General features: G+C 39.8%; 1 protein-coding gene and 1 long non-coding RNA gene across 5 annotated transcripts in view; one reads left to right on the top strand and one right to left on the bottom strand.

Moving 5' to 3' along the window:
* The window catches only part of nrg2b (neuregulin 2b), a 66654-nt gene that overhangs the window by 43534 nt on the left and 10500 nt on the right, over positions 1–12620 (top strand). For 2 of the 4 annotated variants that reach the window (XM_023268830.3, XM_023268828.3), the window contains exons 6-8: positions 1164–1187; positions 10033–10135; positions 12415–12544. In XM_023268830.3, the coding sequence (XP_023124598.2) occupies positions 1164–1187; positions 10033–10135; positions 12415–12544 (257 nt within the window). Of the gene's footprint in view, positions 1–769; positions 794–1163; positions 1188–10032; positions 10136–12414; positions 12545–12620 lie in introns of all 4 variants that reach the window. The other 2 variants (XM_035947516.2, XM_023268829.3) reach the window with 2 other exon arrangements.
* On the bottom strand, positions 6459–7820 carry LOC129350380 (uncharacterized). Its single transcript, XR_008603763.1, has 2 exons — positions 6787–7820; positions 6459–6672 (listed from the first exon to the last, which is right to left on the bottom strand). It is a non-coding gene; the product is annotated as an uncharacterized LOC129350380 (long non-coding RNA).

Below are 12620 nucleotides of genomic sequence, written 5' to 3'. Positions count from 1 at the left end.
TGTGGCTCTCCTGTGTGATTGCATGGGCAGCGACAGTCACTACCAACACAATCAGAAAGTAAAGAATTAGCAGACTCTTCTATGCTTTTGCACAGAAATCAACTGCCTTTCTCATGTTGTTGTCCAAGCAATCACATCGAGGTACAACTGAGGGATGGAAATTACCCTCTTCTTCTTGTTTCCAGGAGTTTAAACACTGTCCCTTCATTTGTCCTGCTTTGCTGTTTGTCTGTTGTATTCATGCTGAATAATGTCGAATTTAAGAGCAGGATTTGTGTCCATTTACTGTGTGTAATGTTATTTTTGACCCCATCATCAAGCTTCGTCACACGCTGGAATCTGTCTGTGCTTTTCTTTTTGCATTGTGAAGGGACACCCTCCGCTACGGTCAGGGTGGGCAGGAGATTGGCTGACTTCTCCTCTCTTTATGGCCTGTAATGCATGCAAAAGCCATGGAAAATTGGGAATGCTGAGATGATTTCTCTGTAAATTATATGAGGGGTTATAGTAGCTGCGGTAGCGGGACAAAGTGCTATAGAAAGAGGTATGCTGTAATCGATACGAAGGCACACAACTGCCATTAGTCAAACGAGTTGCTGCACCCACCCCCATTTGCTGTGCCAGCCTCATCCACTGTACTGTGTTTTTATGTTGGAGAGTAACTCACTGCTTTTTTATCTTTTGTTTTCTTGTTGTTGTTGTTTTACTTTCGTCTTTTATTTAATTATAATTTTGTGTTGTATTTCTGTCCGATGTTGTTTTACTCCAGAAATGAGGTCTAGTAAATATAGCAGTAAGTGATGTGGCTTCTTGTCTTGCCGTCTTTGTCCGTCTGTCTCCTGTCTCTGCATGCCTTCTCCTGCCTGCTGGTTTTTCTCTTTCCTTCTGCCTTTTTGCTTCATTTTTCTCCCTTCGCTTTTTGATTTCTGTTTTGTTTTTCTTTTCCTGTCATTTCTGGGGGTCACAGAGCTGAGGCTGTCTGAGTTGTCTGTCTGTTACTGGACGGTACTCGTGTCAATCACCACAACTGATGGCACTAATTAACTTATATCCTGGTTCACCGTATACAGGACATGGAAATAATATATCTGCTCCAAAGTGGACATTACACCTGACCCTGTCTGTCTCTTTCTTTTTACCACGACAACTTTCTGCGCTGGCAGAGCTTCTCAGAATTGAATTTATGGGTATGGAACATTATTATTCATTTTGCTGTGCTTAAAGGGTTTGCCAAGATCCTCTCACAGTCACACATTATTGTGCCATCTTCTTCCTAAAACCAACAACTGGGTCTCTCTCAACCTGTCCCTCTTTTTTCTCCTGTCCACTAACCTGGTTTTAAGACTCCTAACCTTCCCTTCTTTGCATGCATTCTTCTTTTACTCTGACAAATTTGGAAAACGTAGACATCAGAGAAAGAGACAAATCAACCAGGGAAGGGATGCGTTAATGAAAGAAAGTGCAGAGGTGAATTAAAGCGCAATGTAACGGCCCAACGATACAAATCATGTTTATCCGGACGCCAAATCAGAGCACAAAGCTGCCTTCTCTCACCAGAATAAATCAGAGAAGGCTTCACATCATTGATAAATACAAGAACCTGGCTTGTCCTCTGGGCTTTGGCAATGTGCATATTGGCTTCAGCAGCCTGTCGAATAAAAACATGCAAGCTGCGAGTATTTTTGCTAAGCGTTGCCAAAAGCGAGCAAAAGGCCTGACCACGTAGTCTGTCCTTATTATTATGCCCTTGATTGACTCGGTGTCAGAGTGGAGAGCTCGCCTGTCCTAAATCACGATTGCTGCTGGTCCCACTGTGCCAGCGGAGCTCGCCTTCCCATTTCCCTTTGCCTTTCTGTATCAGTACCCTGTGACACGCACACAATGCCGGGCCGAGGCTCTCGTAGGCCTGTCAATCCCTACAGAGGCCCTTTATTTAAAGACTCCCCTTCCTCACCCCCTCTTCCCTCCCCTTCAGTGGCGTGTCTAGAGCTTTTCAGAGAGGGGGAAAGGTGATAGTTTGACTGCTAAGTAACCGTTTTTCAACCAACTCTTCACCATAAGCAGCATATTTAGATACATAGATAGCAGTAAGCAGCGGCAAATATTTGTCTGATAAAAAGTTTCAGGACAATTAAAAGGTAATTCCAGCCTGCAGGGGCTTTAATTTGGCCGTGACTAACAATCTAATGACCTCCGTAATCCATTTAGTTGATAAAGGGACAAAGTCAGATCAGGCTTTGGTTCCTCCCGAGGCTTCCTCCTGGACACGCCCCTGTTCCCCTTTTTCTCTCCCTCTGTCTAAGTGCTCCCCCTTTCCTCACCCCCTTTGCTTTTTTTCCTGTTTTTATCCCCTCCCTCTTATGGAGGACTAAAAGTGCCAAAATTAAATAAATAAATACATCATTAAATAATTAATTAAATATGTCATTAATTAATTAAAATTGGAATTAAATATTTCATTAATTAATTAAAATTGGAATTAAATATGTCATTAATTAATTAAAATTGGAATTAAATACTTAAATGTGTTATTAAATAAATATATCATTAAATAATTAAATATGTCATTAATTAGTTAAAATTGGAATTAAATATGTCATTAATTAATTAAAATTGGAATTAAATACATAAATGTGTTATTAAATATGTCATTAATTTATTAAAATAACAATTATTTTAAGTAAAAAACATATTTCATTATTTCATGATTTAATTAATTATTTCATGGTCCTTGTGTTGCAGTGGATCATGAATTAATTTTATCTGTCAACCTCGCCCGTCAAAGTCCGTGGGCGGGACTAACGTGAATCTAGTCTAATCCACTGCTTTTGTCTGCCTTGAAACCGGAAGTAGAAGTCTTTCTAAACATGGTGGCTGTGTAGAGGGAGAGTCGCTGTGAACTTTCTAGAGAGTTGGTGAGAGATCTTTTAGACCTTGCAGAGTATGTGGAAGCAGGACCTGCTGACCGCGAGCATGTAGCGTGTAAAGCAGAGGAATTTATTGAAGTTGTTGAAGTTATTTCCGCACTTTCCGACCAAGATGTTGACCGTAGAGTGACTGCAAATTTAGAGGAAGTACTCCGCCGGTTTTCTGGTACCAGGGTGCAACAGGAGCACACACAGGGACCAGGGCGTTTGGCATACCGAGGGAAGTTCTGGAACATCACGTTCTTTGTGGATTACCAGCCTGTCAAATTGCAGCGATGCTCGGAGTGTCGAGCGCTTTTCCTTTAGGACCTACTCGGCGCGGCACGGCTCCGCTCGTCTTTGTTTAGCCGCGATTCCACAAGCATCTACTCGGCACGGTACGGCTCGTCTCATCTTTGTTAGCGAGCGTTTCCATACGGACTAATTTTCAGCACCTTCTCGGCTGAGGTTCCCAGCGAGCTGAGATGAGCCGATAATGTGGCGTTTACATAGTGCAGGCCACTGATTGGACAGGGAGTGACGACACAGAGCAACTTCAGCACGAAAACAAAATCCTGCATTAAAAAATGACTGTAAACAGCGACGGTGTGCATTGCTCTTCACGAAACTCTCTGTTCTTCATAATTTTAATGTGACAGCCAGACCTGTACCGTGGGTGAATGAAGAGGTCGAGACTTTGTCTTTGGTGGTGGACCAAAGAATACAGAGAGAGCTGGACGGAGAAAGTTTATCAGGAGGTCTCTGAGCGGATGGCCGCTCACATATACAGTAGACTGTATATAAAGAGGACAGAAGCAGTGTAGGGAGAAGCTGAAAAAGCTCAAAAGTGACTATCGGTCCACCCAGGACCACAACGGCCGGCGTGGGTCAACCAGGAGGTGTTGGAAGAGGTTTCATGGAAGCTATTTACTGGCACCGCACCGGCGAGCAACAGGAGGGAGACTCAGCCGCTGCATTGTTGGAGACGTTCGAGAACGGTGAGTGTTTTGTGACTTCAAGAAACTTATACATCATTTATTCCATTGGTGGCAAGCTTCTTTTAAGCAAACAAGTATTTTTAGAAAGTAACGTCGTTGTCTCCTGGAGCAGACAATAAGATAGCTAGTTAGCCATCGGCGCTAACTCCGTGCTCTGCTTGTATTTCGTGCTGCTGTTTCTAACGTTTAGCTCTCAGAAGCTAATACTTCAGTCAGCATGCCGTGTTTTTCTTGTACTTAGAGTGAGTGTTTATTTCTGTTCAAGAATCCCTTTCCACATGCGAAGCCTACTCCACCTCCGTCGCGGAGCCCCCGGCTGCCCTGTCTCCTCTCCACCACCAGCAGCAGCTCCTCTCCAGCACTAGCTCGGACACCGACCCTGTCAACAGCACCGTCTTATCACCGGTAAGACACGGTAAACAGAGAGCATGGTTGATTTTCGCATTATTATTATTACTACAGGTGTAAATGCCTGCAAGCATGATCAGAACAGTGAGACCAACGACCAAGAATTCAGGCAGGTGTAAATGCAAACTGTGCAGCAGCCAGCTCAGGAACGCCTGATGAAAGCTACATGTAGCTGCAGTGACACATAAACAGAACACATGCAGCTGCATTTATTTTCCATTGACTTAACAAGTAAGTCACTCTAATTAATTTACGTTCTGGTGCAGTGTAGTATTGCAACCATTCTTCTTATAGTCACTAGGTAGCTGTGAAACTGAATGAAAATATACATAAAAATGAGAAAACACAGCTCTTCTTAGCAACTCCAAAATGTGCACAGGATGAAATGAAGTTCACACCACGTCGTTTTTGTTTGTGGTGGAGGAGTTACTGCTTGTGCTTTGGTTAAAGCGAAGAGTGCCAGAAGTTTATTAAAGTATCAAAGACATGATCATGATTGAAAATGGATGGACGGGTGGCTAAACACATCACATCATAGCTGTGGAGTCCTTCCAGCTCCTGGGGACTACAATCTCTCAGGACCTCCTGAAAAAGGCTCAGCAGAGGATGTATTTCCTACAACAGCTGAGGAGACATGGCCTGCCACATGAGCTGTTGATCCAGTTCTACACTGCAGTCATCCAATCTGTCCTGTGCACCTCTGGATCAGCCACACAGCAGGACAGAAACAGACTACAACCTATAGTATGGACTGCAGAAAACATTATCAGAGGCCCCACTCACCCTGGACATTTGGACTACAGAGCCCTGTACACAAAAATCACCACTACTGTGTTTATAGCAATTACCATTTTGCTAATGTGTTCATACATTCCAGTCTAGCTGTACATTTCTGTTTATATTGTGTTCTATTTTACTACTATTTCTTTTTCCTCCCTGTTCCTCTTTCTATAGTTTATTTTTTATTATTCTCTTCCATATTCCTAGGATGACACCAACAGCCGAAACCAAATTCCGTGTATATTGTGTACTTACTTGGCCATTAAAGCTGACTCTGATCACTTTTCTGTCTTTGGTCTAGGCAAGAGGAAAGAGGGCCACAGAAAACTGGACCTTCCTAGCGTACTTGTGGAGATGCAGGCTGAGGAGGAGTGGAGTCATGCCCAGCATGATGAGAACATCTGGTTGCTCCTCAGCGAGGCAAGAGAGAATGAAGCGGCCTTGCAGCGGGAGGAGATGGCCCAGAATACTGCCTTCAACCAGTCATTCCTGGGTGTGCTGGGGTAGCTGGGTAGGCAGTGGGCAGCCGGCGAGTGTGAGCGAGTCCACCTCCCATAGACTTGAGATTTACAAGTGCTGGTCATATAATTAGAATATCACGAAAAAGCTTGTCTTTTGGACAACTGTCAGGTCAGTAGTCTTCCCCATGATTGTGTAGCCTACAGAACTAGGCTGAGAGACCATTTAAAGGCCTTTGCAGGTGTTTTGAGTTAATTAGCTGATTAGAGGTGTCTTCAATATTGAACCTTTCTACAATATTCTAATTTTCAGAGATACCAAATTTGAGATTTTTGTTAGTATTCAGGTATAATCATCAAAGTTAAGAGAAATAAACATTTGAAATATATCAGTCTCTGTGTAATGAATGAGTATAATATACAAGTTTCACTTTTTGAATGGAATTACTGAAATAATGAACAACTTTTTTCATGATATTCTAATTATATGACCAGCACCTGTAGTTGTATATAGTTTTACTTTTAGCCCTCCACTGTAGGAGAGGCCCACCACAGTTTGTACTTTGCACATTGTAAATAGTTTTGATTTTGCTGCTGACTAATAAACTATTTTGTGACTTATGTGATTGCATCATAACTTTTCATTTTGTCTGTTAAGACACTGGTAGGAAAAGAGTCAACAGTCTGAACCAAACAATTCTATATTCCCTAATAATGTATTTGTGTTTAATGGGATTTAACATGTTTTAACACAAACTCCTTTATGGTTCATAATTCTGGTGACTGAATTACACCAAAGCAATACTGATTTATCAAACTGGAATTTTCTTAAAACAGCTGTTTTAATGTTTTGGCGTTTAATTTTTTATTTAATCTTGCTAACCTTCACAAACAAACAATAGCATAGACACATCTACAAAAGTTTATTGTCAGAATTGCATTAAAGAAAACAATAGCGGTCCGGGGACAGAAAAACAGAAGTATAACAAGAATAACTTTGCATGACACGTAGTGCATCAGTGCATCCTGTACATCTCTGTCCTCCTCCTCTACACCTTGTGCTACTGCAGGCTCATGTGCTGCTGCTTCAGGTAAATCCAATGAAGTCTCATCAGAGAGCATCTGAAACACATACACAGCATACATAGTTTAATACCTAATAGCGATAAACTGCAGCCATTACAGGGTCGTTCACAGGACTGATACACGATAGCTAGCGAACTAGCATTAGCTTACCCTCATATGTCGTCTAGTTCATATCCTCTTGTCTTCAGCTTGATACTGCTGTATCGCCTCCCAAACTCTCCTGTGTGTCTCTTGAGTGTTTCGACTCGCCGCTCTCAGCTTTCTCCGACTCTTCTGTTACTCTGAATCTGACAGAAAGCCACAGACCGAGCAGCAGGTGTACTATCGCCTCCATGTACATTGTTGCATTGCGTTTGTGTCGCACAAAAATGACGGTAAGGGACTTTCGGGCCACCGTGCTATGACGACTCAACCCACGATGAGGTGGTACTCAATGTAATGGAAAAACAACTAAACCGAGACGAGCCGTGGCGCGCCGAGTAGATGCTAAAGGAAATGCTAAAGGAAAATTTGTCTTGCACCGCATGTATCAACATTTGGGAAAGAGGACCGAGTCTTTAGCGGTTGCTAATAAAGTTTTGTTTTATTGAGTATCCAAACCAACGTAGAGGTGAATAGCGCCACCCAGTGTATCGGAATGTGTTCACAAGCTCTGCGTCAATCCATTATCTGGAATCGATTTGCCTTGACTTGATGTGCAGGGTAACCAATCAGGTGTTAGGATCCGCCCACCGACTTTGACGGGCGAGGTTGACAGATAAAATAAATTCATGATCCACTGCAACGCAAGGACCATGAAATAATTAATTAAATAGTGAAATAATGAAATATGTTTTTTACTTAAAATAATTGTTATTTTAATAAATTAATGACATATTTAATAACACATTTATGTATTTAATTCCAATTTTAATTAATTAATGACATATTTAATGCCAATTTTAATTAATTAATGACATATTTAATGCCAATTTTAATTAATTAATGACATATTTAATTATTTAATGATATATTTATTTAATAACACATTTAAGTATTTCATTCCAATTTTAATTAATTAATGAAATATTTAATTCCAATTTTAATTAATTAATGAAATATTTAATTCCAATTTTAATTAATTAATGACATATTTAATTAATTATTTAATGATGTATTTATTTATTTAATTTTGGCACTTTTAGTCCTCCATACCCTCTTCCCCTCATGTTCTGTTCTGTCTGTTGCTCCCTCTGTCATTGTGTCGTTGCGCTTGCCGTTCTGACACAGTGTTACGCCACAGCGAGGCCCTTCCAAATGTGAATTAACCAAAAGAAAAACAGGATTCACACAGCGTCACAGAAAAACTGTTAGAAGTCAAGGACGTGGTTCAAATCTGTCAGAAAAACATTGTCTCAAATTCAGGAGTGTTGTCTGAAGAATTAGAAAGCAACAGTATAATAAATAATAAAGGAACAAAGGAGGAAGTTAATCGTCTTTGATGACAGTCTATTTTTGGACACTGTAGACTATCTGTAGCCAAAACTCATAACTCACTGCATAATTACACAATATTACAATACATTTATTGGCAGCTTCACTGCAAAATTGCAAAGATAATTCATGTTGTGTTTCTATCAGTAATGCTGCTGCAATTATTTGACAAAAACGTGATGGTCAGGAACGGAAAAACAAAACTAACTAAAATGACGTTTTATAATATTGCGTTCCTATCCAACAAAACAGCAGTCTTAGTTACATTTTGAGGGCAATGTGTTGTCTGTCTGCTTCAAATCAACCTATCTTTGCTATTTCATGCTGTAGTTACTGTCGCTTGTTTTCTGCCAACCGATCATATATTAGATGGAGCGGAACTCGTTGCCATGGTAACCCAGAAAATGAAGGAGAAGCTTCTAATATCTTTTGAAAGAGTCGTATTTTAACTCAAACTATAATATTTTGGTGCCTAAATTTAGACCAGCTTCTCACTTGAAGTTGTCATCCTAAAAACTATCCACATAGTTTTGGTGCCTAAACTAAACAGTGAGTGAAATAAAAGGATGCAGTTGCAGGTTTATACCTTTATCCACCATGACCTCATGCAGGCTTTGTGCTCTTTATAACTAGAAGTCTCTCCTACCATGTCACAGTCTTAAATTTCGGTTAAAAAAAAACGCTTCTTTGAAATAAAATTACATTTTTTTCAAAGCATAAATCAGGATGCCATTTAGTTAATATTGAAACATACGCTACTGTTCAAAAGTTTGGGGTCATCCAGGCAATTTCATGTTTTCCATGAAAACTCCCACTTTTATTCATGTGCTAACATAACTGCACAAGAGTTTTCTAATCATCAATTAGCCTTTCAACACCATTAGCTAACACAATGTAGCATTAGAACACAGGAATGATGGTTGCTGGAAATGTTCCTCTGTACCTCTATGGAGATATTCCATTAAAAATAATAGTCATTTACCACATTAACAATGTCTAGACTGTATTTCTGATTAATTTAATGATATCTTTGTTGGAAAAACTGCTTTTATTTCAAAAATAAGAACATTTCTAAGTGACCCCAAACTTCTGAACAGTAGTTTACGTTGGACAAAGTTGCTAAAATACAATTTTAAAAGTAACCTATCAACCTCTGCTCATCACAGGACAGCAAAACACTTTTTTCAGCTTGGTGTTAAGTTCATTTATGGACAAATACAGACTACAAATTAATGAAATTCACCTATAGTAGGAGGTAAATTTTGTTAAAAAGCTGGAGCCAGGTTACTAACACAGAGTGCATACGCTAAAAACCTTCAGACAAAAATATTCTACATACAAAAATATAATGAAGTCTAAAATCAACCAACCGTGCGACAGTTAAGGTGAGCTCTGTGAATACCAAACTTTCAACCCGCTCCCAGGCCACTGTGGCGTTAACACTTTAAACAGTGTTTCTTATTTATTTCTGTATTTTTTCCATCGGGACGACTTGTCTTTCTCGTGGGTTCATCCACTCAGGCATGCAGTCAGATCCCCTCCAGCTCCATCTGTAGCACCACATCCCCATGGCCATGTAAATACACTGGTGTAGGGACAGCAGGAAGTCAGGACGTAGGTTTACAGCTCTGCTTTCCATCATGATATTTCATTACACTGTAGGGTTAGTCCTCTGTGTTGTAGTATTACTGCAGTACTAGTATAAGACATGTGTGAAGATAGAGCAGGAGTTGTTGTACAGTCAGCACAGGGGACATGATGGCAGCACATTAGTGAGAAAACTGCTTCTGTAGTTGCCTTCAATGGAGTAGCACTCATGCTGTATGTGTGTGTGTGTGTCTGTGTGTTGTCTGCAATGCATGAATGTGTGCGTGCATGATGCGAACATGTGTGTGTGTTGTGTGTTTGTGTTTGCGTCCACAGAGGCTGAGGAGCTCTACCAGAGGCGGGTGCTGACCATCACAGGCATCTGTGTGGCATTGTTAGTGGTTGGCATCGTTTGTGTGGTGGCCTACTGCAAAACCAAGTATGTCTTTGAAGGAAAGATAAATGATTCCCCATTTATAAGAGACTCTAAACCTTCAAATTAACCTCCTGTTAAAGAGAACAATAGTAATTAGCGACCCCTTCTGCTTGTGATGCAGCAGGAGAAGAAGTACTCAGATCTTTGTCTTAAGTAAAAGTACTATTACAACAAAGTCCTGCGTTCAAACGCTAATAAGAATCATATGAAAGTTTTTATGGCAAAATGCACTTAGAGTCCAACTAAAAGTACTTGTTCTGCAGAAATTGTCCCCTGTGACTTATACAGTCTTTTAGAATTGGGAGAGCGTCGAGGAACTCTGGGGATATTTTATATTCCTGAAGGAACATTTACTGGCTCAGTTCAGAAAACAGGCTGCTATAGGAACCTTTAATATCGCAAAAGGGTGTTTTGGAGAATTATTTTGTGGAGTGGTGCACGCTTTACACCTACATTTACAGCTTGTTTTATTTATTTTATCATCAAACCTTAAACTGTTTTGTTGTATTTGTGTAAAATGCAAAATTTCAAACTTATCAGTTTAGTTCACTTAATGATAAAAGAATAACAAGTCTGATGGTATTATCATGCTGCTTTTTCATCAGTAGCAATTAAAAACATACTTTCTTTTTAAGTCAAAATTCACGATTGTCTATATATGGAAAAAGGAGTCTCTCCAATTTATTTAGCAACATAGACTATATTGTTCAAGACATTTTTAAAAAAAAAAGAACTACACTAATGATAATATTAATGCATTCAAATTAGAACCCCAAACCCCAGTAACTTGGTTCCTTGAAGAAGTTTTCTGAGGAACCATTTCGAACTCCAACAGTTCCTCCACAGTGGTAATCTCCAAAAGGTTCCTCGAGGCTCTTTTTCTTCTAAGAGTGTGTTATTATATTTGACATTATTAAGTTGTTGTTACTGGTGCATCATTGTGTCAGCAGCATTTTACTGGTGCAGCTGGTTAAGGCAGCGTTAACCAGAATTATAATACGTACAGTAAGCTAGTTAACTGCAATGTTTCCCCACTAATATTCTGATCCACCCTAAAGGATCATAGTATAAATCTAAAAGGTTGTCAGATGATTAATGGAGAAAGAAAAAGGTAGTTGGGCTTTGCTTTTTTATGAAATATTTTACCTCTGTGTTATTTAAATAAAAAGATTTGAGATGTTTAGAGGAGAAATTACTCTTTGACGAAACTGCTAGTAAACCATAGATTCCTGAAGTATAATGTAGCCATAATTTGAAATATTCAAGGACAAAAACTGAACTTGAGTACAGTCATTTTAAAGAACAATGTTTGTTTCTCTCATTGCTGTGGAGGCTGTGATTCACTGTCACACTCTACTGGCTAAATGCTAATTATTCTGTTTGATTGCTTTGGTTAGCTGGTTTGCTGTGTTCTCCAGTCACATAAAGCTGATTCCAACTCACAGTGAATCTGTTTATTAGGGCTGTAGTCAACCACAGAAAACCTGGGTCGACTGAAATACCTTACCCTTCCTGCTAACCATAATAGCTTAAAGAAAGTATAAATAAACATAAAAAGGTAGTATTCACAGCATAACCAGCATAAACTTATGATTTCCAAGCAGAGCAGCATGTACCTGCCATATTCATGTGATTTCTCAGAATGGAACCATATCAACTTATCATCACTGTACGAAAACTATTAGCATAAAACACACATAGCTTTTAGATAGTCTGCTGTTTGTTGCCGAGTTGTGATATACAAACTGCTGTTTGCAAAGTTCAGGCTTGACTTTTTAGTCATCAGTTTGAAAGAAATGCAGCCACGACGACAACTTCTTTGACATGATGTCAGTTAGTTTGTAGCCGACTCTAAGCAAACATTAAATAAGTCAGTTAGCAGTCGACATTAGGTTGAACCAGCTCAAGGTTGGGAAAATGTAAGGATACTCACAATTACTTTTTTCCACCTGCTGCAATTATAATAGATTACTTCTGGACGATACTGATGCAGCGTTTTTTCTTTATGAATGTAACTAAAATGAGAGGACAATGACCAACCAGTCGACCTGCAGACTACAGCCCTTTTGCCACTCTAATCCAGAGTATTTTACTGTATAAATACAACAAAAGAACAGATGTTTAATTTGTAGGTATTCCTGCAGAGTTTTGATAATATTGCTGTGACCATAAAATGATGATGTGATGAGTGAAGTGTCAGCAGGAGACAGACGACAGATATCAGTTTCCAGTTGAACACTTTGTCCAGATCACTCATTGCTTCTTCATCACCGCCTCTCCAGGAAGCAGAGGAAGAAGATGCAGACACACCTACACCAAAACCAGAATCAGTGTGTGGAGCAGCCAAACCGCATGTTGGCCAACGGGCCAAACCACCCCGGACCCGGTCCAGAGGAGATCCCTATGGTTGATGTGAGTCCAAACAGCAGAAACGCACAGCAGAGGCAGGGACACACAACTCAAGGTTAGATGTAAACTCAGTAACTCT

This window comes from Amphiprion ocellaris, chromosome 13 (genome assembly GCF_022539595.1).
Source record: "Amphiprion ocellaris isolate individual 3 ecotype Okinawa chromosome 13, ASM2253959v1, whole genome shotgun sequence".
Lineage (NCBI taxonomy): Eukaryota > Metazoa > Chordata > Actinopteri > Pomacentridae > Amphiprion > Amphiprion ocellaris.
The sequence above is the reverse complement of the archived record's forward strand: the minus strand, read 5'-3'. Positions and strand labels throughout refer to the sequence as shown.